The following is a 27,568-nucleotide window of genomic DNA, read 5'->3' on the forward strand; positions in this document are numbered from 1 at the left end:
CTTCTATCAGTATGAGCACAGTCAAGAATTAAGACCAGCATATCATGCCAAAAGGACAAACTTAAGTGTTCAACCAAAGCTTTGGAGCTCCACCCAATATCTTCACAATGTCCTCACAGTACAGATGGAATATAGTAACTACACCTTTCGAAATAATGCTAAAACTATCCAAGCCATTCTGCACCTGAAAACCCCAACCGACAAATGATATATAGCAGGTTTTAACTATAGCCCCCAACCACACCCTTACAAGACACAGTAAACTATAGGGACACAACCTCTAACCACGAGATGGAGTGCAGTTACTCTACACTTTGACAGTTCTTCTATTTTCAATTTGATATAATCTCTGTCACCATATATAATGTAATGTACTGATTCATTACCTGGCCCCTCATTGTCAATGATACATGCATACAATGTCTGAAAGGAAACGTGGAACCTAGTTGGCAAGTGAACACGCGCAAACAAAGGCTATACCAGCCCACTTAAAGACCCACTCAATCATAACCATACAGGCTTGGCAAGAGGAAAGATGTCTGCCACAAATTGTTGGTCATTGGAAACCTCTAAGATAGTCCATAAATAGAGCCATTATATCTTAAAATACGAGAAGGCGGACGATAATGCAGCTGATCTTGGCAAATCACTTTGACAGCACCATAATGACAAAGGAGGACTGTAACACAGTCTATCCAAACAGATCTTTGATCCCTCCTGTTTTTATCAACACCTGTTACCTCTTGTAGGAAGAGCGCTTGTACGGCTCATGTATTGATACTCAGAGCTACAACAATGCCATATTACAGTACAATAATATAACCTCTTCGTGCCCAGACCAGTTTTTAAAGTTAATTTCTCAGGCACTACTGAACAGAGTTACACCAAACCATACAAATGCAGTTCCTTGGGTAAAGTTCTAATTACATGTCAAGTTTTGTGTAATTCTGTTCTGCCGTCTTTCCCTATATCAAGGAGCAATTAATCCTACAAGAGATACAGATAGGAATTGTCACTTTATAGATCTCCCCCTTATTTGGACCCTGCCTGACGCTCTGCACTTGTCAAAAAGAACAGAAAATGAATGTACATTGTTTGAAAACGTTTGTGCAGATTCATCAAACTGTTCCACAATTATTAAGAAAACAAAAATGCAATGGAAAATCTAACCCAACCATAACCACGGAGCTGCTAACACAACCTCTATAATATATTGCACAAACATAGTGACAGTCACCATTGTTTAGTTACGGTCCTGCTGCAATTTTCAATGAAAAGGCATTTTTTGATTTTCCTGTATCTATGGTCCCCATAGATACTTCAGCATCAAATGCAGCATGTTCTTACTGTGTGTAAATAAGGTCCAGCATGGCAACTTCTGTGAACTTCGTGTAGTGGAAAATAAACGTTAAAGGGAAGAGATTAAAATTGGAATGTTTTCCGATTTTAGCTCCCACAGGAAATTTCGCTCATAACTATAGTAAAAACTGCTAAGCAGATATACGCCAAACTGGACATGAGAGGGGAACTTTACTCAGGAATCATGCTTTGGTTTAAATCGGTTCAGTATTTTTTGAGATATCAGGGTTTGAATAAGATGCAGTGCAAGCTTGTACAGGTTAGCATTTTTGAATATCTTTTCAGCTGCAAGGTCATTTTTTGATTTGCTTAGAAACTTTAGCACTGCACAAAAAGAATGCATGATACTAGACAGATAGTAAATTGAGAGTACTCTTGGAAATTAGTAGATCAACCAATGTGGGCCCTGTTAAAAAGTGGGCTTTTAAAGTGTTCATTTGCTAATAACTTTCGTGTTCTGCCATGCATCTGCACAAAATCTGTCACAAGGTTGAAAGGATTGGTTTGATATTGGTATGCCAAGTATTGTGTCACTACATACGTTGGGAGCAATGTTAAATAGTTTTAAGGGTGGTAACATTTTCATTTGCTTATAGCTTCGGTATGGTTTGAAGAAAATGCACCAAATGTGGCAGGAAGTCAGCGAGTTAGACCCTGTTCAGGCATTTAAGGTTTCCAGTCAATCCGATGGGGGCAGAGTAAAATGAAAGTAAGGAGGCAAACTATTTTTGATTTACTAATAACCATGACACCAACAGATGGATCAGCATAGAGGGCATAAACATGTTATTCACTAACACCTTTTTGGTACTATTTGATAGATCTGCATGAGATTTGACAGCAAATTAAACCTCCTACAAGGCCAGGCAGGCCCAATGACAAACCCTTGCTTCACATAGTTGAAGAAAGTCAGAGCGAACACTGACAAAGGCCACAAGCACTGCGGAATTGGTGAATAGAAGGTAAACGTGTTATATCATAAAAACAAAGTTAAAAGTCATGGTTCAGCGATTACAAAATTAAAAAAAGCCCTGAAAATCGCCAGTTATGGTGTGCAATGCGCAACGCACACCATAACTCACATCGTCCGCCGTGCTCACTACACAGCTTAGTGGATGGCATGTAGAACAAGCACTGGCAAAGCCAACGGGTTTCATCTGTGCAAGATCTAATGAGTTTTTAATGTGTTTAGACATGTGGCACAGCAGCTACCTTCCTGTTGTTCAACTTGGCTGAAAATAAAGAAAGTAGCACTATGTCGCACACAAGGGTGGCTGGTTCATGTCACTATTTTTTTCTTGACTTTAAGTCATGTTGCACAGCATCCTGTGCTGCTGTAAAACATGTCTGAAACATTGACAAAGCCAAATGTAAATATGTGCAACACCACAATCCCTGTTAAGCAAGCAGCAGGGTAGAGCTCACTGCAGAAAGAAGGCCACAATGGTATTTTAGATGTTACCATGTGCAACAACTCAATCCATAAACACCAGCAAATGGAGCTGTACAATTAGATGGCACTAACATTTCAGATGTAAATATGTGTAACACCACAGCCCATGCATAGTAACCGAGTACAGCTCTTTGCAGAAAGATAACACCCTGGTATTTCAGATGTAAACTCGTGCAACACCACAATACCTGTATAGTAACCTAGAAAAGCTGGCTGAGGAAAGACGACTACACCAGTATTTCGGATGAAAGCATGTGCAACACCATAATCTATGCCCAGTAACCAAGAAGAGCTATCAGCTGAGGTACCCACACCAGTATTCAGATGTAGCTTGTGCTCAACTACAATGTGTGCACTGGATGTCCACCACCGTGCATCCCACAAGGAAAAAAGGGGCTTTTGCCTGACCACTTGAACTGAAAAGCCATACGGCAAGGACAGGAGTGGTGCACCAGGATGAGTGAAAACTAAAAGATGACTGAAGTTCAAATCCAGTGGCGTCCATTCTGTAAAATGCACAGTTACATACAGATCTTCAAATACAAATACAGTCTACCACAGCATTGTTGAATCATATTTTTTAACATTTAAAATAGAATAAGTCCTGAGTGGAGCACTGGGATGGCAGACATTCGCTGGATGGTGGGAAGATAGCTAGGGACTCGGCTCCGCCCGCTGTGTGCGTTAGTGGGGGCGGGCAGTGTCAATAGGGGGCTCTTAGAACGGGCACGGCTAGGGCTGATATTGGGGCTGCTCTGAGCGATGTGGCTCTCAGCTGAGCGGATTTTTCGTATGCAACAGCTTTATTTTTTTGCTGTGGGTCCCAGGCTTAGGTCCCTGTCCTAGAGAAGCTGTGGGGGGGTAAGTTGCAGGATGGGATGGGCTGCACAGTGGTCGGGATAAAGCCACGGCCAAGCAGTCCAAGTTGATACAAATCTGCGGGAGGGTGGAAAGAAGGCAGTGTGGGAGGTCAAGCTGCTGCTGCTGAGTAAGACGTCAGGGGGAGGAGTGCTGGTTGGCATGCGATTGTGAGCTAAACTGTTGGGTGACTGCAGATGCATGGAGAGGACACCAAACACATGCATCTTGTAGGAGTGCATGTGGAAAATTTTAAAAAATAGTACCTGCCTGAGGCCGGTGAAAGGACACTTGCCACAGGAAGAAGAACGGTCCAAGCCCCACAACTTGGACTAAGACCCCGAAGCTTAGGAGGAAGTCGGAGAGCAAGAGGCTCCACTGTCCAATGAGAAAACAGGAAACTGGAGCAACGTTGGAGCCAGCCAGTGGTAAATAAAGGTAAGCAATGGACAAGCCCCTTCTAAGATTTTTCATTTTTTTTAGTGAACACAAAGAACTTTGCAAGCACAGCCCAAGCACTGTGCAGGCAAAACCTAAAAATAGTGTCTACAAAGAGCAAAACATGACAGAAGTGGTGTCCATTTCACACATAAGGGGCAAACTTCAGGGCTTTTACAGTTTCATGTCCACTGGACCATAACTAACTTTTATGTCAGTTTTTTTTTTTTTTTTTAGATAGGTAGATAGACGGATAGGCAGACAGATAAGTAGACACACACTCAAAATTATCATTCAATTTCAGGCATAAAGCAAGATATTTGACTAATCAGACATAAATATCAGTGTTTTTTCAATAAATATAAAGTTAGTAAAAATGCAGGAGAACACTTTCTACGACAGCGGTAGTTAGCATTATTTAGATAGTGGAAATACCAAAACATACTTCTATTCCTTTTAAGAAGCCTGCAGGGATTTGTTTCTACACTGCTTTGGAATTCAGACATTCCATTCCATTCTTCCCCTTCTTTAGTTACAGAAGTCAAATTCGTAATACCGTTCACTACTAAAGAAGAGTTTTCCATGCCTACCATTCAGGTTTAGATGGGCTTTGGTTCAGTGAATAACAGACAAAGAAAAAGGACTGCTTTTGGGACAAACCTTAGGTAAGCTTCAAAGAGTAATGACGTCCTCGAGCACAGGTTCTACTTGCAGACAGCACATTACATTATTCCTGTGCTGATTTAATTGCACTGCTTTCCAATTGAGTCCTGGATGTACTTTAAAAGCTTATATCACATCCGTGGGCCAAAACACTCTCATCCAGATCGTCTACAATCCAACGTTCAATGGGTTTAGTTCATCCTGGCCAAAAACAATACATTAAAAAACACAATATACGTGGCAGTCTGAAGGCCACCAGAAATCAAGAACCCTTCTGAATAATCCAAACGATGGTTGAGAGAAGGCAATGAACTTAAAATTTAAACTAACTGAATGACATGAGAAAAAAGTATGAAAGAATGATTCAACATCAGCTTGGCAGTGGAAAAGAAACAGGAAAAAATGTTCTAAAAGAAAAAGTATCTATTGAATATGTTTGTTCATTTTTCCCCCATTCGCCCACAGTCAGGCCTTCAATAAAACGTACTCAGATGTGGCCGAACCGAGGGCATGCATCGCAATATTGGCACAACTAATGCCCATTTAGAAGCATGGGATCCCTGGTCATAGACCAATTAATTATGAATTCCTGATTTGTATTTGTAAAATTAGTTACATTACTGTAGTCCATTAAATATAGCAGAAATTCATATCCAACATGGATTCAGTTTTCCGCTCAAAGTTAGCACTGCAAAATTAAATACAAAGAGATTAAAGAAATGCCTAAACAGTTATCATACTGCTGCAAAAACCTAAAGGAGTCTAACAAGCTAGCATATCTAGAAACAAATACACTGCAGACAGCATATATAAAGTCAGTGGCCTTCAGGCTTGTTATACGTTGCACAAGTACAGAACGTAACATCAATTCCTCCTCAAAAATGTAATAGCTTCCATTTAATTTTTTGTTTGTTGAAGTGGGAGAATCGTGTTTTTGTACTATGAAAAGTCCCACCCCGGTCGATCCCTCAAAGCAGTTATTTAAAAAATAATTTGACAACCTCTCCCAAGGAACCGCTGAGCCAAGATCTGCTCATTTTACAAGTTATGTTACAAGGTGAGTAACTGAGAGAAGGCTGTGTGCACAGTCTATGATGTAACTTTAACCTGCTCCCAAATCCTTTCTGATAGGGGCTGGTGAGTGATGGGAAGGTGGAGTATTCAGAGGCACTGTTCTCCTGTAGATCCCAGAAGAAAGAATGCTGCATGATGGCCAGATTGGTAGTTATTTCCTTCAGATCAATGCCAACATTCTCAAGGTGTCCTACTTGGGAGTACATATTTAAATAAGCATTAGCAAAGCCAATAGGTCTGGCTTACCTAAGCTAATGAGATGGTTAATTTGTTGTTTACTTTTTTTATTGCAAGGATGTGCCACAAAAAAAGCAGAAAAGGAAAAAGAAAGGATGTTGTCACCTATACATGGCTGCTGTATGTATCCTTGAAAACAGTTCAATTAAATAAAAAACAATCATTGATGTGGATTTTACTAATGTTTTTGTATAAAAGTCTTTCAGTTGTATCTTGCGTTTTATTATTATTTGTGAAGAAGAAAAGAAGAAATCACCATCTAACCAAGTACTCAAAAAAGTGCTATGACCCAGCCTTTGCTGTATAACAAAAAAGAATGTGATGGGATATTGTGTGGGATATTCTGTTTTTAGACAGGAGAGGGACCCACCACACTGTAAAACAAAGCTCGAACTGAAATGTATAATGGTGCTTCATGCACATATTGTGTTTGTTTTTTTATTGTTTTTTTTGCAAAACAAAGACCCATGTTGTTAAAATAGCGATGAAGCTTTTACTTTTGTTGGAAATAGAGAAAGCTGGCCGTTGTTTGAGAAAGAACACAAAGAAAAAAAAACAACTGAGCAGTTCAAAATGAAGCCCAGGTGAGAGGAGACAGAGCTATTAAAAAGACGAGCACTCATGTGGAATTCTCAAACACAAAGAGCACAGTAGCTCCTAAAACAGGGGCAGTGGATGAACACAAATACTTGGTCCATGCTCTGGGGGGGAAGGTTAAACACAAGAGGAAGAATGGCATATGCATGCCATGGACAAATGGGGACAAAGGATATGAGATAGACGATGGAGCGAGCAAATGGTAAGGATATGGGCGGGCTCAAGCCACAGATTAAACGCATCACGTCTCTTCGAGACAGCGCATGCAACACTGGGACGAGGCCTAAAAAAGTAGACACAAAATAAAATCATCTAACTGGGCACCAGACTTAAAGGCAATATTAATAATTAATATTTAAAATGAATAGGAAAAAGAATTACAATTAAAAAGCACACTTGGAACTAGGCTTATCACCTTTATCACAGTTTTCCTATCTTTCACTTCCTCCTTATTCTCCCTCCTTCTTTCTCTGGGCCAAAGTATGATGACAAAAACATAAGTCCTGGTCCACAAAAATAGGTCATAAATTAAGCACTGGTAGTTCACCTGCAAAGTGAAGATTAACGCTTAGCTTATGGTGGGGATGTGAACTAGATGTCCCAGTGTGCTGCCCCTGTTCTATAGATAAACCACCTAAAATCCCCAGGTTTGGACTTAAAATAAGAGGTCCTGGTCATGCAGAATACAATAAAATCCAGAGAAGCTCTTTCCAAGAATAGCGCTTCTGAAATGCAGTTCAGGCCAAACAACTATAATAGTGTCCATGGGAAGCCAGACTGAGATTCTGCATCAGATCACGATGGGATGCAATAGGCGACAACCATTGGAGGTTTTTAGGAAATTACCTTCGGATGAGACAAGACAGCATGAGCACACTTCATCTTGAAGAAAAACTGTGGTTTCAAGCAGAAATTGGTCACAGAGAAACTAAGACGTGAGACACCAAGAAATTCTACACTATGAAGATTTGGCCAGATCATCTGTTATTATAATATCGTAATGCACAATTCCATTGTAGTTCAGGGTTACAGACATAATGTATATTCCTTTAATTCAGTTATTCATATTGTTTCAGTTTCCCACTGTCAGACCTGCTGTCTAGAACTCTAAAATTAGATCATGACAATATTGGGGCAAGTTGGAAGTCTGTGCCACATTTGGAAATTCTCCGACCACTCTTGTTGGATTGCTTTGTGGAATAACAATTAACTTCCCCCCATTTGGAAGGGGTGGGCAAGGAGAGTTTGAGAAAGCTGGATACATGCCAAATTTTCAACTATGTGATTCCTATATTATCTATAGATGCATTTTATGTGGCTATCTGAAAACCTTGGTTGGATACAAACCTCTTGGACCGATTTAGCACACCCCTGAACAAATGTTACAAGATGACTGAATGATGTTGATGAAACAACTTGTTTCCTATCCGAGGCTCTTCATTTTCAATCAATGCATTCTGCCTGTAGTAGTTATGATTTAACTGATGATTTAAATGACTTGTAAAATTAATAAATTCACCCAGTATGGCATCTGAAAACACGGTTTCCACTGACATGGTTTTAGAAGTCCTTCTACACGGTTGGCAGCGAAAAACATCCACGCCTACATTTTTGGTGGTATTATTTTTATTGCAAAATGGAATTCGGAAAAGCCAACTTCATTGCTAACATCCTCAAATTAAGTACATGAAACTAAGAGAAAGACTATGGAAGACTTCCAGAGGAACTATGTTATGTTATCTAACTAAGAATATAAATATACCTCCAAAGACCAAAAGTCAGAAATTAGTCAAGTCATGTTTATTAGCATTGTTAATTAAAACCAACGCGAACTTTACAATCAGGCCACATAAATCCTAGCAAGATAAACACACAAGACACCCTTAATAATCTAACATAAAGATGCACAGACTTCTAAAAGCTATCCCCGCCTGTTAATTTTAAGGTAAGAAAATGTACATAAAATATAAACAATAAATACGCACTAGATCTGTAAAAAGCACACAGTTTCAACTAATAAGGTACCAATGCTTACTTATCCCAAGGGGGTGCCTTAAGTTGCCTATATGACAAGCCTGCTGACTCCTTCCCCTCTGAAGGCTGTTTTGAGACCGTACAATATCTATTAGTCTAATTAAAGTGACTGTACAACATAATACAGTAAACATCATTAAAACAATCCATATAGATACTGAGTTTAGCTGTGATTTTTTTTTAAGCCAAAATTACATTTTAAGCACAACGCAGTCTTTGACCTTTTTTATTTTTACTTTTGATTAAATGAGCAGCTCAAAAGGGGCTGAAATAAAGCATTGACAATGCAAGCCACAGAACAGACATTTGTGACGACCGGCAAGCGGTGAAACAGCATTGTCGTAGGTATCACGAGTCTCCATGATTATCATGAAATCTGTTTTTTAAATTACACCCAGATCTACAGACTCTGAAACTGAATAATCAAAATCCCCATGCAGTGGACAGAGGCAGCGCGCTTACTTAAAATTGCAATGAATACACTTTTTTTTATAATGAGATATATGCCCTAGCATAAAGAAGTTGAAAAAGTTAAATGCTGATCACAATTAAACAAGGGGCCCTGAAGCCGGCCGCAAAGTTGTCGGAAAATATAAAATTTTAGACAAAGTAGGCACAGTCTCGTTATCAGTGAAAATATGAAGCGTGCATCTGTTCCTTTAGAGCGTCTTACTGTAGGGCAACTGTGTGATTACATTCCTCGTATAAATGAGTCAACGCATCTTCCGACTATAAATAAACATTTGAGAAACGGATGTGCATGTGGTCTAAACCACAACAAAAAAGCACTTGTGTTGTTAAACACAAGAATGCATTACTAATACCACATTTTACAAACACATTACGGCGGTTCTTTCTAAAAGAACCTCAACCGAAAGATTTAAAACAACAAACACACTGCATTGAAACCAAAAGGTTAAATCATTTCTTGAGTGCAGTGGACGCTTACACGCGTAACAACAAGTGACAGACTCCAGCCTGCCTGACCCCCCACCCCTTTACAATCTCCACGCAGGGCCATGGCTGTATCTAGACGTACCTGTCCTCGCTGGCCGTGATAACCCCGTCCTCTTTGGGGATTATGAGAGCTACGGTGACGGCATCCAGGTGGCCTTCGATCTTGTTGAGGAGGACTGGTCTGCTGCTCTGCGGCCTGGAGTGGATCTCCGCTGCCATGTTGCTGTCTGATCACTGAGGCGCAGCATCAGCTGACAATGGCAGAAGCTCGGGTTTCACTTAGTGCAGGCAGGAAAAGGTTACCGTATTGTATATAATACAGGCGCCAATAAAACTACTGCTGTTTGTTCAGTGCAGTAGTTGGACTGCGAATGGGCCATAATCACTGAAATAGCAGGGCCACTTCATTATACGTAGCAGAATAATTGTGAAAATGTTAGCGATTTGCTTGAGCTGATGATTTTTTGGGGGAAATATCTTAAAGCATCTATAGTAATTACGTTCTTGCATACAACCAAAATATATGGTACACTAAATACAGACCTTTGCCTCTTGTATTGTACGTTTACCAGAAAACCTCGAAGGAGCGACGGCCGTTTTCATTTCACGTTCAGTTATGATGCATCGCTTTTTATGGGAATTTACACATGAATTAACACATGAATGATCTGTTTTTGCTTTTTAGGTGTTACTTATACCAGTGGTTCATAACCTTTTGACTTTCCTTTAACCCCCACCTAATCTTTAATGGAATCCCAGGATCCCCACTAAATCATTTTTTGAATCTGGGGACCCCAACTGAATCATCACTAAAAGTCTGAGGAGGCACCAGTCCAATCAAGTTCCATGATTTGAACCTCAAAACAGTACACACAAAGAATACAGAAACAAGTATTTCTCAAACAAATACACAAGTGGTGAAATATTTTATCTAGTTCACAGATGTAAAAAAGAATAATTGCATTTTTAAGGGATAATTGGTGCTTTTCTAAGTTCACCTATCGCCCATACTATATTTTGCTTGATGCCCATGCCACTGCTCCCACGAATCAAACTGATGATACCAACTACATTTTTAGCCCCTAGTTTTAAATCCTTTCACGTTCACAGAATATTTCAATTGTTTTAAATTTTGCATTTGCTTCTTTATTTATATACACTTTATTAATATGTTTATATTACTTAATGTTATAGGCATTCGCTGACACCCTGAGTAGTCATCTCAGACCTCTGACCAGAGGTTAACAATGACTCTTCATATGCTGTTCTTTGAAGGGTATTCTTTAGATCCCCATAGCTATGTTTTTCACTGCAGTGGTCCTTGCCTACAGAGTGGGTGAGTCCTGCATACAGTGATGCTGTTGATGGTGTGTGCCAGTGATTGAAATAGAAATATAAAAGTGCAGGAATTTACTGTCTCAAAGTGCCTGTTTTCTACAGAGAAATGCCCAACACTGGCCAATTTAAATCATTGTTTCTCATGAATGAGAGAGTAAATAAGAACAGGGTGTATGCAGCCCCATCAAATCTCATAGTGCTGTTAGTTCTTTTCTTCGTGCAAATTCAGGGCCCATAAAGCACTATGGCCCTCATTACAACCATAGCGTTAAAGGCCGCTGACCGCCATGCTGACGGCCGCCAACATACCGCGGCGGAAATCCGCAACAGGTATTATGACCCACATCTAGAAATCCGCCACAATACAGACACCCACACAAGTCCGCCACACCAAAGGTCAGTGATAAACTGCCGATAGCAAAACCTACACCGTTACGCCAACAGGAATACGCCCACACTATCATGACCCATGAATCAACGCGGCGGTCTTTCAACCGCGGTAATCCATTGGCGGTACACACCGCCGTGCTCAAAATACACACACACTTACAAAACACAACCACATTGGACAATTCAAAATACACACACCTGACACACATACACCACACCCACACACTCCCACCACAATAAAAAAACACACCCACATTACCCACAACTCCTTACAACAACATTTTTGGAAGAAGCAGAGAGAGAGAATAGCAAAGACAGCACCAGCATCCAGAGGCACACAACACCATCACTCATACACCATCCACGCACCTCAAAGAACACACCCAACACATCACAGCACACATCACATCAACCATCACCTCACACATCACCCACACCACATCATGGCACCTCAAAGACACCCCAGGTTTTCTGAGGAGGAGCTCAGGGTCATGGTGGAGGAAATCATCCGGGTAGAGCCACAGCTATTCGGATCACAGGTGCAGCAGACATCCATTGCAAGGAAGATGGAGCTATGGCGGAGAATTGTCGACAGGGTCAACACAGTGGGACAGCACCCAAGAACACGGGATGACATTAGGAAGAGGTGGAACGACGTATGAGGGAAGGTGCGTTCCGTGGTATCCAGACACCAGGTAGCCGTTCAGAGGACTGGCACTGGGCCCCCACCTCCTCCCCCACAACTAACAACATGGGAGGAGCAAGTCTTGGTGATCATGCATCCAGAGGGCCTCGCAGGAGTAGCAGGAGGACTGGACTCTGGTAAGTCAAATCTTTACTATTATATCCCCCACCCTACCTGCATGCCATCGCAAACACCTACCCCTACCCTCACACCCATCACCCCAACACCTCACAGATACCCCACTATCACAACCCACACATTCCAATACCAAGCCCGGCATGTGACAACAATGCATGGACACCCATCACAGACCTGCATGGACACCCATCACCAAAGCATGTCCAGTAAAGAGACTCAGCCAGGGCACACAATCACCACTCACACAAGGGCCAAGGCAACAATGCAAGCACAGGAGTTGAGGGAAACTCACCCATTGCACAAGATGGCACACACAGATACAATAACTATGCATTTACACCCCAACAGGACCCCTACCCAATGTCACCGGACAGGAGGTGCCAGCCATATCCAGTCCCCCCACAGAAGAGGCCCACAGTGACGACAGCAGCTCTGCACGCCTGGATCAAGATGACCAGCACAGCCCATCAGGGACCTCTGGAGAGTCGGTTCCCCTGACACAGTCCCAAACCACCACTGAACCTCCCCCCTCAGGAAACACCACCACAGCACCCACCCAGCGGGCCCATGTCACTGTCCCCAGGACACGTCAATCAGCAGTGTGTTCACCACTACAGGGACCCCAGGCAAACCCACTAACCCAGGATGATCAGGGACCTGTGGTCAGTGGCAGTGGGCACACGGTTCAGGGGACAGAGGCACAGGACAACAGGGAAGCTGGGAGGACTGCTGTGCGACAGGTGGAGGACAGGCCCAGGGAACCCACTCTCCACGAGGCATTCTCCAACATCATAGGAGCATACCACCATTCCCAGGAGACCATGGGCATGGTACTGGCCAAGTTGCAGGAGACCCAGCGGCTGCAGGAGGAATAGTACCTGGGGATCAGGGAGGACTTGAAGTCCATTAACGCCACCCTGGTCACCATAGCAGGGGTGCTGGCAGACATGGCCAACACCATGAGGGAGACAGTGGCACACCAACGGGCCCCTGACACTAGCCCGAACGATGAACAGCCCTCCACGTCCGCCGGCCCTAGTGGACAGGAGGTCCCGCCACAGGACCAACAAGCTACCAGCACCCAACCCCCTGCAGAAGGAGAACCACCCCGCAAATGGTCCCTGCGATCCAGGCACAAGACAGAGAACATTGCCAAGACCACCGCCAGGAAGTAAGTCTCTCCTGATTGTCACCCGTCTGTCCCACTATGTCATCCTGACCACCTTGAACTGCCATTGCTCCACTTCCTATGCCCCGCTGGACAATGCACCTGTGATACAAAGAGACTGGACTCTACCATGGATATTCCTCCACCATCAGCCCAGCCCATTGCACACCCCCCCTCCACTTATTAGCCCTGAAATAAATACCCTTGAATCACAAAACAATCTGGAGTCAGTCTGAACTTTCACAAATGTGTTATTACAACCTCTCTGACAAATATCAATGTTAATGTTCATTTGCACATACCAAAGTATGACAGTTGTTGGGCAGCAGTGAACACAGCAAAAGGCAGAATGTGGTACCCAGATCTGTGAAAAGGAAAGGCAAAGTGAACTGTCAGGGTCCATACACAGAGGTAAAAAGGCAGACTTATACAATGTCCTACAGCAGTCTGATATGAAAGGAGCAGTGCCAGTTTCTTACCTGTGTCTCACTGGAAGTACTGCATGATGATGTTGTTTCGGTTGTCAATATCTTCTTCTTCTGCCTCCTCTTCTTCACTGTTCACAGGCTCTGCAGCTGCCACAAGACCAACATCAGGCCTATCCTCCTGCAGAAAAGGCACCTGGCGTCGCAAAGCCAGGTTGTGCAACATACAGCATGCCATGATTATCTGGCACACCTTCTTTGGTGAGTATTATAGGGAGCCACCTGTTAGATGGAGGCACCGGAATTTGGCCTTCAGGAGGCCAAAAGTCCGCTCTATAATCCTCCTAGTTCGCCCATGTGCCTCATTGTAGCGTTCCTCTGCCCTTGTCCTGGGATTCCTCACTGGGGTCAGTAGCCATGACAGGTTGGGGTAACCAGAGTCACCTGCAAATATCGAGGGATATCTGTTAGACATACACCAACCCTTAGGGATTATCCCATACTAAGACACCTATTTATACTGTTTGGGGACCTTGGCCTCGCCTATTAGCCACACACGGTGCCTCTGGAGTTGGCCCATCACATAAGGGATGCTGCTTCCTCAAAATGTAAGCGTCATGCACAGAGCCTGGATACTTGGCATTCACATGAGAGATGTACTGGTCTGCCAAACACACCATCTGCACATTCATAGAATGGTAGCTTTTACGATTTCTGTACACCTGTTCATTCCTGCAGGGGGGGACAAATGCCACATGTGTACCATCAAAGGCACCAATGATGTTGGGGATATGTCCCAGGGCATAGAAGTCACCTTGCACTGTGGAAAAATCCTTCACCTGGGGGAAAACGATGTAGCTGCGCATGTGTTTCAGCAGGGCAAACAACACTCTGGTCAACACGTTAGAGAACATTGGCTGTGACATCCTTGATGCCATGGCCACTGTTGTTTGAAAGGAACCACTGGCCAGGAAATGGAGCACTGACAGGACTTGCACTAGAGGGGGGATACCTGTGGGTTGGCGGATAGCTGACATCAGGTCAGGCTCCAATTGGGCACACAGTTCTTGGATTGTGGCACGATCAAGTCTGTAGGTGATAATGATGTGTCTGTCTTCCATTGTCGACAGGTCCACCAGGGGTCTGTACACCGGAGGATGACGCCATCTCATCATCTGCCCAAGCGGATGTGCCCTATGGAGGAGAATGGTGAGCAAAGAGTCATATACCACATAGGTTGCACAAGGATGTTTTGCACTAATGTGATTTAATCTGTGAGTGGCGGTGTCTGTCCGTATTCCTGCTCAAATGTGCTGTGACGCAGTTAGGTGCCCTGCCATGTGCCCCCTGAAATGGCGGCTGCCTGACCTGTAAGGAGGGACAAGGGGAAATGAGGTAACTGTGCTGGCGTTGTGCAGCGTCGCGGTAGGCGGTCGAAGACCACCGCGCAATTCAGCATTGGTTATCATTGGGACCTATGGGTTCCAGAAGCCAATGATGATGTACGCCGGCGGTGACAGTACGCACCGCCGTGGACGTGACCGCCATTTTCTGTCTGTTCACTCACTTGATACCTGACCTTCAACAGGAGAGGACCTACACTGCAAGTTCTGCTGTGACCTGAGTCTGGAAGCGACAATGGCTACAGTGTCTGGGGAAAGGGCCCCTGCCTTCACCGCGGAGGAGTTAGACAAACTGGTGGATGGGGTCCTCCCCCAGTACACGCTACTCTACGGTCCTCCAGACAAACAGGTGAGTACACTGTGAGCATGATGGATGAGACATGAATGTATGGAGTGGTCTGGATGGAAGATACATGTTGTGGGGGGGGGGGGCTGTGGCCTGCATGTGAGGATGGTCAGTGTATGTGTTTCAGGGCATGGGTGGGAACTGGTGGCCAATGAGTAAGAAGAACTGGATGGGGGAGTAAGTTCCATTCTTACTTTACCTTTCCTCCAGGTCAGCGCCCACCAGAAGAAGGGTATTTGTCGTGCCATCGCCAAGGAAGTGCGGACCCTGGGGGTCTATCATAGACAGAGCACCCAATGCCGCAAGAGATGGGAGGACCTGTGCCCCTGGAGCAAGAAGATGGCGGAGGCCCAGCTGGGGATGACCTCCCAACGTGGAAGGGGTGCCCGTCGCACTATGACCCCCCTGATGTTCCGGATCCTGGCGGTGGCATATCCGGAGTTGGATGGGCGCTTGATGGCATCACAGCAGCCACAAGGGGGTGAGTACAGTCTCATTCAGCTGACTCTGCACGCTTTACGAGGTGTCTGGGTGGGGGATGTGGGCTGTGGGTTCCCCTAGGCCAGGGCGAACTTGCTAGGGTAGGTCCCTTGTTAGGCAGGCTCTGTGCCAGTCCAACCCCAATAGTGGTAGTGGCCATCTACAACTAGTCAGGCTCCTGTGGGTTCCAGGTGTGCAGCAAATGGGGTTAGGCATAGTCCCCCATGGGCAGGTGATTTTTTCTAAGAACTGTTAGTGCATGGGCTAGTGCATAGGGCTAATCCCTGTGTGTTGTGTCCCCAAATGGTAGTGGTGGTGCTGGCATTGACCATGTGTCTCCTCTGTCTTTCCCCCCTTTTTGTTTTGTCACCCTGTCCTTGTGTGCATTAGCATCCTCTGGCAGAGGAGCAGTGGCACCAGAGCAGGAGGGAGCTGCAACCCACATGGCCCAGGAGGGTGAATGTACGGAGTCTGAAGGCACCAGTGGGACTAAGGGCGAGGGGAGCTCCACGACGGGGACAGGAGGGGACACCAGCAACAGTGACTCCTCCTCTGATGGGAGCTCCCTTGCAGTGGAGGGCATATCTGTGCCCCCTGCAACAACAGGTACAGCCGCCACCCCCCCCCCCCACCAGCACCACCCTCCCAGCAGCCCCTCAGTGTGTTTACCGTGCCCGCTTGTGAGAAAGTATCCTCTTTCTAGCCTTGTTACCCCCACTTTGGGCCTGTTTGTGAGTGTATGTCAGGGTGTTTTCACTGTCTCACTGGTATCCTGCTTGCCAGGGCCCAGTGCTCATAGTGAAAACCCTATGTTTTCAGTATGTTTGTTATGTGTCACTGGGACCCTGCTAGTCAGGACCCCAGTGCTCATAAGTTTGTGACCTATAAGTATGTGTTCCCTGTGTGATGCCTAACTGTCTCACTGAGGCTCTGCTAACCAGAACCTCAGTGGTTATGCTCTCTCTTTACAAATTGTCACTAACAGGCTAGTGACCAATTTTACCAATTTACATTGGCTTACTGGAACACCCTTATAATTCCCTAGTATATGGTACTGAGGTACCCAGGGTATTGGGGTCCCAGGAGATCCCTATGGGCTGCAGCATTTCTTTTGCCACCCATAGGGAGCTCTGACAATTCTTACACAGGCCTGCCACTGCAGCCTGAGTGAAATAACGTCCACGTTATTTCACAGCCATTTTACACTGCACTTAAGTAACTTATAAGTCACCTATATGTCTTACCTTTACCTGGTAAAGGTTGGGTGCTAAGTTACTTAGTGTGTGGGCACCCTGGCACTAGCCAAGGTGCCCCCACATTGTTCAGGGCCAATTCCCCGGACTTTGTGAGTGCGGGGACACCATTACACGCGTGCACTACATATAGGTCACTACCTATATGTAGCTTCACAATGGTAACTCCGAATATGGCCATGTAATATGTCTATGATCATGGAATTGCCCCCTCTATACCATCCTGGCATAGTTGGCACAATCCCATGATCCCAGTGGTCTGTAGCACAGACCCTGGTACTGCCAAACTGCCTTTCCCGGGGTTTCACTGCAGCTGCTGCTGCCAACCCCTCAGACAGGCATCTGCCCTCCTGGGGTCCAGCCAGGCCTGGCCCAGGATGGCAGAACAAAGGACTTCCTCTGAGAGAGGGTGTTACACCCTCTCCCTTTGGAAAATGGTGTGAAGGCAGGGGAGGAGTAGCCTCCCCCAGCCTCTGGAAATGCTTTCATGGGCACATTTGGTGCCCATTTCTGCATAAGCCAGTCTACACCGGTTCAGGGACCCCTTAGCCCTGCTCTGGCGCGAAACTGGACAAAGGAAAGGGGAGTGACCACTCCCCTGACCTGTACCTCCCCTGGGAGGTGCCCAGAGCTCCTCCAGTGTGCTCCAGACCTCTGCCATCTTGGAAACAGAGGTGCTGCTGGCACACTGGACTGCTCTGAGTGGCCAGTGCCATCAGGTGACGTCAGAGACTCCTTCTGATAGGCTCCTTCAGGTGTTGCTAGCCTATCCTCTCTCCTAGGTAGCCAACCCTCTTTTCTGGCTATTTAGGGTCTCTGTCTCTTGGGATTCCTTAGATAACGAATGCAAGAGCTCATCCGAGTTCCTCTGCATCTCTCTCTTCACCTTCTGCCAAGGAATCGACTGCTGACCGCGCTGGAAGCCTGCAAAACTGCAACATAGTAGCAAAGACGACTACTGCAACTCTGTAACGCTGATCCTGCCGCCTTCTCGACTGTTTTCCTGGTGGTGCATGCTGTGGGGGTAGTCTGCCTCCTCTCTGCACTAGAAGCTCCGAAGAAATCTCCCGTGGGTCGACGGAATCGTCCCCCTGCAACCGCAGGCACCAAAGAACTGCATCACCGGTACCTTGGGTCTCCTCTCAGCATGACGAGCGAGGTCCCTTGAATCCAGCAACTCTGTCCAAGTGACTCCCACAGTCCAGTGACTCTTCAGTCCAAGTTTGGTGGAGGTAAGTCCTTGCCTCCCCACGCCAGACTGCATTGCTGGGAACTGCGACTTTTGCAGCTACTCCGGCCTCCGTGCACTTCCGGCGGAAATCCTTTGTGCACAGTCCAGCCTGGGTCCACGGCACTCTAACTTGCATTGCACGACCTCCTAAGTTGTTCTCTGGCAACGTGGGACTCCTTTGTGCGACTTCGGGTGAGCACCGTTTCACGCATCCTCGTAGTGCCTGTTTCTGGCACTTCTCTGGGTGCTGCTTGCTGCTGAGAGGGTTCCTTGTCTTGCACGAAGTCCCCTCTGTCCCCTGACGCAATTTCCGACATCCTGGTCCCTCCTGGGCCACAGCAGCATCCAAAAACACCAACCGCACGATTTGCAGCTAGCAAGGCTTATTGGTGGTCTTTCGGCGGGAAAACACTTCTGCACAACTCTCCACGGCGTGTGGGATCCGTCCTCCAAAGGGGAAGTCTCTGGCCCTTGTCGTTCTTGCAGAAACCTATGCTTCTACTGTCCAGTAGCAGCATCTTTGCACCCACAGTTGGCATTTCCTGGGCATCTGCCCTTCTCCGACTTGCTTGTGACTTTTGGACTTGGTCCCCTTGTTCCACAGGTACCCTCAACTGGAAATCCATCGTTGTTGCATTGTTGGTTTGTGTCTTTCCTGCAGAATTCCCCTATCACGACTTCTATGTCCTTTGGGGAACTTTAGTGCACTTTGCACTCACTTTTCAGGGTCTTGGGGTGGGCTATTTTTCTAACCCTTACTATTTTCTAATAGTCCCAGCGACCCTCTACAAGGTCACATAGGTTTGGGGTCCATTCGTGATTCACATTCCACTTTTGGAGTATATGGTTTGTGTCGCCCCTATCCCTATGTGTCTCCATTGCATCCTATTGTAACTATACATTGTTTGCACTGTTTTCTAATACTATTACTGCATATTTTGGTATTGTGTACATATATCTTGTGTATATTTGCTATCCTCATACTAAGGGTACTCACTGAGATACTTTTGGCATATTGTCATAAAAATAAAGTACCTTTATTTTTAGTATATCTGTGTATTGTGTTTTCTTGTGATATTGTGCATATGACACTAAGTGGTACTGTAGGAGCTTCACTCGTCTCCTAGTTCAGCCTAAGCTGCTCTGCTAAGCTACCATTATCTATCAGCCTATGCTGCTAGACACCCTATACACTAATAAGGGATAACTGGGCCTGGTGCAAGGTGCAAGTACCCCTAGGTACTCACTACAAGCCAGTCCAGCCTCCTACATTGGTTGTGCAGCGGTGGGATAAGTGCTTTGAGACTACTTACCACTCTTGTCATTGTACTTTTCATAAGAGAAAAATATACAAAACAAGTTCAGTGTATGTACACATAACTAAAAAGTTTTGCATTTCCTCTTTTCACTCTTTTCTAAAGTGCTGAAAAGTACTTCTAAACTTTCTAAAAGTTCTTAAAAAGTTTAAAAAGTTTTTTTTCTGTCTTTCTAAAAGCTCTAAAAAACGTTTTTATCACTTTTTCTATCACTTAAACTCTTTCTAAAATGTCTGGCACAGGCCAAAATGTTGATCTGTCCAAACTTGCATATGACCACCTTAGCTGGAAAGGAGCAAGGAGTCTCTTTGTAGAAAGAGGTTTGAGTGTAGGGAAGAATCCTTCCTTGGAATTATTGCTTAACATGCTTAGAGAACAAGATAAGGCCACAAGGGCCCCATCTGTTGAAAAAGCAGCTAATGGTTCCCAATCTGATCCAGGGACTCCCCTAGAAAAAGATTCAGGAAAGAAACTTCAGAGCCTGCCCATTACTAGACATTCTAGCATAGTTGGTACTGATGTTGAGTCACACCATACAGATAGTGTTGTCTCGCATCATAGCAAGAGCATTCATTCTCACCACAGTAGAACTGATGTTTCTGTTAACCAAGCTGTTAGGATGCCTTCTGTAAGGGACAGGTCTCCTTCTGTCCATTCTCACCACACTTCTGTGTCAAGGAATGTCCCTCCCACCCACCCTGATGACAGATTGTTAGAAAGGGAGCTCAATAGATTGAGAGTGGAACAAACCAGACTGAAGCTCAAGAAGCAACAGCTGGATTTGGATAGACAGTCCTTAGAAGTAGAGAAGGAGAGACAGAAACTGGGTTTAGAAACCCATGGTGGCAGCAGCAGTATTCCCAATAGTCATCCTGCAAAAGAGCATGATTCTAGGAATCTGCACAAGATAGTTCCCCCTTATAAGGAGGGGGATGACATTAACAAGTGGTTTGCTGCACTTGAGAGGGCCTGTGTTGTACAGGATGTCCCTCAAAGGCAGTGGGCTGCTATCCTATGGCTATCATTTAGTGGAAAGGGTAGGGATAGGCGCCTTACTGTGAAAGAAAGTGATGCCAATAATTTTACAGTTCTTAAGAATGCACTCCTGGATGGTTATGTCTTAACCACTGAACAATACAGGATAAAGTTCAGAGAGACCAAAAAGGAGTCTTCACAAGACTGGGTTGATTTCATTGACCATTCAGTGAAGGCCTTGGAGGGGTGGTTACATGGCAGTAAAGTTACTGATTATGACAGCCTGTATAACTTGATCCTGAGAGAGCATATTCTTAATAATTGTGTGTCTGATTTGTTGCACCAGTACCTGGTAGACTCTGATCTGACCTCTCCCCAAGAATTGGGAAAGAAGGCAGACAAATGGGTCAGAACAAGGGTGAACAGAAAAGTTCATACAGGGGGTGACAAAGATGGCAATAAGAAGAAAGATGGTGAAAAATCTCAAGATAAGCATGGGGATAAGGGTAAAACCAAAGATCCCACTTCAAATCTTAAACACTCTTCAGAGGGTGGGGATAAAACTAATTCTTCCTCTTCTTCTCAACCTTCACACATTAAAAAGCCTTTGTGCTTTGTGTGTAAAAACAGAGGCCATAGGCCAGGGGATAAGTCCTGTCCAGGTAAACCCCCTGAGCCTACCACCACTAATACATCAAGCTCTAGTGCCCCTAGCAGTAGTGGTACTAGTGGTGGGACTGCTGGCAACAGTCAAGCAAAGGGTGTAGTTGGGTTCACTTATGGGTCCATCATAGAAACTGGGGTAGTCAGTCCCAAGACAGTTTCTGTCACACCTAGTGGCATTGGCCTTGCCACACTGGCTGCTTGTCCCCTTACAATGGATAAGTACAGGCAGACAGTTTCAATAAATGGTGTTGAGGCCTTGGCCTACAGGGACACAGGTGCCAGTATCACTTTGGTGACTGAAAACCTAGTGGCTCCTGAACAACACATCATTGGACAACAGTATAAAATTATTGATGTCCATAACTCCACTAAGTTTCTTCCCTTAGCTATAATTCAGTTTAGTTGGGGTGGAGTTACTGGCCCTAAGCAGGTGGTGGTATCACCTAGCTTACCTGTAGACTGTCTCTTAGGTAATGACCTAGAGGCCTCAGGTTGGGCTGATGTAGAGTTTTATGCCCATGCAGCCATGCTGGGCATCCCAGAGGAATTGTTCCCTCTCATTTCTACTGAAATGAAAAAGCAAAGGAGAGAAGGCCTGAAAACTCAGGATCCCTCTCCATCAACAGGTAAAAAGGGTATCACAGTATCCCCTAACCACCCTGCCATTCAAAATACCATTCCTGTGGTGGGAGAAACCTCTCCTGGGGTGGCACCTGTTCCAAGGGAAGAATCAGCTGGCAAAGCTGTACTCCCTGAGGTAGAAGTACCTCTCTGTGGGATAACTAACATTGGTGAGAAAAAGAGCACCATTTTCGTTAACATGGAGCATCCCTCCAACCCTCCCAGAGAAACTTTAGTGCAGAAACTCTGCACTGCCTCACAACACTTAGGACAGCATCCCTGCCCTAGTGTGGAGCTGATAGGACAGCATCCCTGCCCTGCTCCAACCCAAGAGAAACAGCATCCCTGTTCTCTCTTCCAGCCATATGGACAAAGTTTTTGCCCAGCTATGGCTTTTCTGAGACAGCATCCCTGTCTGGCATTTCCATCACTACAAAAAGGTTCAGTGGACAATTCCCACTGCTCTCAACTAAAACTTACTGATAGAAACTCTGAAAATACATCTTCACATTGTTGCTTAGCTAAAAAACTTCAAACAGGGTGGTTTACATCCCCACAGGGAAGTAACCATATAGTGGATGATAAAGGGAGTAACCAGTCTATTGCAGAGCTACTCTCTACTTATCACCACTTACACAATAAAGTCTCAACTGGCCAAGGTTAGCCTTATTGTCCTTCGTTTGGGGGGGGGGGGGGTTGTGTGAGAAAGTAGCCTCTTTCTAGCCTTGTTACCCCCACTTTGGGCCTGTTTGTGAGTGTATGTCAGGGTGTTTTCACTGTCTCACTGGTATCCTGCTTGCCAGGGCCCAGTGCTCATAGTGAAAACCCTATGTTTTCAGTATGTTTGTTATGTATCACTGGGACCCTGCTAGTCAGGACCCCAGTGCTCATAAGTTTGTGACCTATAGGTATGTGTTCCCAGTGTGATGCCTAACTGTCTCACTGAGGCTCTGCTAACCAGAACCTCAGTGGTTATGCTCTCTCTTTACAAATTGTCACTAACAGGCTAGTGACCAATTTTACCAATTTACATTGGCTTACTGGAACACCCTTATAATTCCCTAGTATATGGTACTGAGGTACCCAGGGTATTGGGGTCCCAGGAGATCCCTATGGGCTGCAGCATTTCTTTTGCCACCCATAGAGAGCTCTGACAATTCTTACACAGGCCTGCCACTGCGGCCTGAGTGAAATAACGTCCACGTTATTTCACAGCCATTTTACACTGCACTTAAGTAACTTCTAAGTCACCTATATGTCTAACCTTTACCTGGTAAAGGTTGGGTGCTAAGTTACTTAGTGTGTGGGCACCCTGGCACTAGCCAAGGTGCCCCCACATTGTTCAGGGCCAATTCCCCGGACTTTGTGAGTGCGGGGACACCATTACACGCGTGCACTACAGTACATATAGGTCACTACCTATATGTAGCTTCACAATGGTAACTCCGAATATGGCCATGTAATATGTCTATGATCATGGAATTGCCCCCTCTATACCATCCTGGCATAGTTGGCACAATCCCATGATCCCAGTGGTCTGTAGCACAGACCCTGGTACTGCCAAACTGCCTTTCCCAGGGTTTCACTGCAGCTGCTGCTGCCAACCCCTCAGACAGGCATCTGCCCTCCTGGGGTCCAGCCAGGCCTGGCCCAGGATGGCAGAACAAAGGACTTCCTCTGAGAGAGGGTGTTACACCCTCTCCCTTTGGAAAATGGTGTGAAGGCAGGGGAGGAGTAGCCTCCCCCAGCCTCTGGAAATGCTTTCATGGGCACATTTGGTGCCCATTTCTGCATAAGCCAGTCTACACCGGTTCAGGGACCCCTTAGCCCTGCTCTGGCGCGAAACTGGACAAAGGAAAGGGGAGTGACCACTCCCCTGACCTGTACCTCCCCTGGGAGGTGTCCAGAGCTCCTCCAGTGTGCTCCAGACCTCTGCCATCATGGAAACAGAGGTGCTGCTGGCACACTGGACTGCTCTGAGTGGCCAGTGCCATCAGGTGACGTCAGAGACTCCTTCTGATAGGCTCCTTCAGGTGTTGCTAGCCTATCCTCTCTCCTAGGTAGCCAAACCCTCTTTTCTGGCTATTTAGGGTCTCTGTCTCTTGGGATTCCTTAGATAACGAATGCAAGAGCTCATCCGAGTTCCTCTGCATCTCTCTCTTTACCTTCTGCCAAGGAATCGACTGCTGACCGCGCTGGAAGCCTGCAAAACTGCAACATAGTAGCAAAGACGACTACTGCAACTCTGTAACGCTGATCCTGCCGCCTTCTCGACTGTTTTCCTGGTGGTGCATGCTGTGGGGGTAGTCTGCCTCCTCTCTGCACTAGAAGCTCCGAAGAAATCTCCCGTGGGTCGACGGAATCGTCCCCCTGCAACCGCAGGCACCAAAGAACTGCATCACCGGTACCTTGGGTCTCCTCTCAGCACGACGAGCGAGGTCCCTTGAATCCAGCAACTCTGTCCAAGTGACTCCCACAGTCCAGTGACTCTTCAGTCCAAGTTTGGTGGAGGTAAGTCCTTGCCTCCCCACGCCAGACTGCATTGCTGGGAACCGCGACTTTTGCAGCTACTCCGGCCTCCGTGCACTTCCGGCGGAAATCCTTTGTGCACAGTCCAGCCTGGGTCCACGGCACTCTAACCTGCATTGCACGACCTCCTAAGTTGTTCTCCGGCGACGTGGGACTCCTTTGTGCGACTTCGGGTGAGCACCATTTCACGCATCCTTGTAGTGCCTGTTTCTGGCACTTCTTCGGGTGCTGCTTGCTGCTGAGAGGGCTCCTTGTCTTGGTCGATGTCCCCTCTGTCCCCTGACGCAATTTGCGATATCCTGGTCCCTCCTGGGCCACAGCAGCATCCAAAAACACCAACCGCACGATTTGCAGCTAGCAAGGCTTGTTGGCGGTTTTTTGGCAGGAAAACACTTCTGCACGACTCTCCACGGCGTGTGGGATCCGTCCTCCAAAGGGGAAGTCTCTAGCCCTTGTCGTTCTTGCAGAAACCTATGCTTCTACTGTCCAGTAGCAGCATCTTTGCACCCACAGCTGGCATTTCCTGGGCATCTGCCCATCTCCGACTTGCTTGTGACTTTTGGACTTGGTCCCCTTGTTCCACAGGTACCCTCGACTGGAAATCCATCGTTGTTGCATTGTTGGTTTGTGTCTTCCTGCAGAATTCCCCTATCACGACTTCTATGTCCTTTGGGGAACTTTAGTGCACTTTGCACTCACTTTTCAGGGTCTTGGGGTGGGTCTATTTTTCTAACCCTTACTATTTTCTAATAGTCCCAGCGACCCTCTACAAGGTCACATAGGTTTGGGGTTCATTTGTGATTCACATTCCACTTTTGGAGTATATGGTTTGTGTTGCCCCTATCCCTATGTGTCTCCATTGCATCCTATTGTAACTATACATTGTTTGCACTGTTTTCTAATACTATTACTGCATATTTTGGTATTGTGTACATATATCTTGTGTATATTTGCTATCCTCATACTGAGGGTACTCACTGAGATACTTTTGGCATATTGTCATAAAAATAAAGTACCTTTATTTTTAGTATATCTGTGTATTGTGTTTTCTTGTGATATTGTGCATATGACACTAAGTGGTACTGTAGGAGCTTCACTCGTCTCCTAGTTCAGCCTAAGCTGCTCTGCTAAGCTACCATTATCTATCAGCCTATGCTGCTAGACACCCTATACACTAATAAGGGATAACTGGGCCTGGTGCAAGGTGCAAGTACCCCTAGGTACTCACTACAAGCCAGTCCAGCCTCCTACACCGCTCACCCAGGAGGGTGGGTATCTCCTGCGCCCCAGGCACCTCAGCCTCCCCCCTCTAACCCCCACTACCCAGACCCAATCCCCTCTACCTCAGCCTATCCCAAGCACACCGTCAGACCAGCATGCACACACATCAACACACAAAAGTGGCTCAGGCAAACATAAGCACCACACATCCCACAGGCACTCACACAAGCACCATACCCATGTAGACACACCAACATCCACTGCCTCCACTGTGTCCCCCTCCTCCACGTTCTCCACCTCCCTCCCAGTCTCATCTCCACTCACACCTGCATGCACTACATCATCAGCCACTGCCTCCATCACCTGCATGCCCATCACTACACACCGCTCACGTGCAATCACCACCCCCACTACCTTCACACGTCCCCTGTGTCCTCTCCCAGTATGTCTGTGAGCCCTCCTCCCAAAGTACACAAACGCCGGCACACACCCACTCAACAGCCATCCACCTCACAACAGCCTCCAACCCATGCACCTTCACCCAAACTCAGCAGATGTACACCTCCTACAACCACTACCTCTTCCTCCACACCCAAACCCCCTCCATCTTCCTGTCCCAGTGTGTCTAAGAAACTTTTCCTGGCTAGCATGGACCTCTTCCCTACACCTCCCCCCGTCATTCCCCTAAGGCCAGGTTGTCTCGAGCCCTGACCAGCACCTCAGCCACCAAATCCTTGTCCAGTGTGGTCCCTGCAAGTCCGGGAACATCAAAGGGGGCACCCATCAGGGCTGCCAGTGTGCCACCTAGTGAAGCCAAGGACCACCCTATTCTGCCACCTGCCAAGGTAAAGAAGGGGCCAGCATGCAGAAGAGAAAAGCCGCACCAACCACCCAGAAAGTCCTCTTCCAGAACCAAAGAGGACAGTGCCAAGGTCCCAGCAGCGACTTCCAAGGTGGGCAAGGGACACAAGAGCGAAGGGAAGTCAGCTCAGGGCACGGAGCCTCCGGGTGAGGGACTGGTGTCACCCCTTTCGCAAGACAGCCCCGCAACCTGTACCGCGGTGGGCACCGCCGCAACGACCGCCACCTGCACCACTACCTGCACCGCCATCTGCATCGCCACCTGCACGGCTGCTGCCTCTACTACAGTCACCAGGACCAAGCAGTGGGCAGTGCACCCACTTGAGAGACTGTGGCTTTGCAGTCCCCAGGACCAAGCAGTTGGCAGTGCACCCACTTGAGAGACTGTGGCTTTGCCCTCCCCAGGACCAAGCAGTGGGCAAACCACCCACTTGAGAGACTGTGGCTTTGCACTCCCCAGGACCAAGCAGTGGGCAAACCACCCACTTGAGAGACTTTGGCTTTGCACTCCCCAGGACCAAGCAGTGGGCAAACCACCCACTTGAAAGACTGTGGCTTTGCACTCCCCAGGACCAAGCAGTGGGCATGGAGCTCCCTCGAGGAGCAGTGGCATCGTCCCATCATCCGGCTGAGGTGCCCCCCTCCCCATCCCTCTGAGGTGCCTGTGTTTTTTTTCGACCTGATGCCCCTGCAGTGTGCTCTCTGTTTTGAGGCAGGTGTCATGTGTGGGCTTCGCCCATGCTTTTTGGGACCACTGGTCCACGGACATTTAATGGGACAGTATACAAACTTGTGTACTTGCTGTAAATATTTGTATATACTGATAATTTAAAGTTATCTTGGGCTACTTTA

At 46.4% G+C, this 27,568-nt stretch overlaps 1 protein-coding gene across 1 annotated transcript in view; it reads right to left on the minus strand.

Moving 5' to 3' along the window:
- Nucleotides 1–9,956, minus strand: part of WDFY1 (WD repeat and FYVE domain containing 1) — a 213,021-nt gene extending 203,065 nt beyond the window's left edge. The window contains exon 1 of the mRNA XM_069213483.1: nt 9,753–9,956. Within this exon, the coding sequence (XP_069069584.1) occupies nt 9,753–9,889 (137 nt within the window). The 5' untranslated portion in view covers nt 9,890–9,956. The remainder of the gene's footprint in view (nt 1–9,752) is intronic.
- Nucleotides 9,957–27,568: the final 17,612 nt, after the last annotated feature.

This window comes from Pleurodeles waltl, chromosome 11 (genome assembly GCF_031143425.1).
Source record: "Pleurodeles waltl isolate 20211129_DDA chromosome 11, aPleWal1.hap1.20221129, whole genome shotgun sequence".
Classification (NCBI taxonomy): domain Eukaryota; kingdom Metazoa; phylum Chordata; class Amphibia; order Caudata; family Salamandridae; genus Pleurodeles; species Pleurodeles waltl.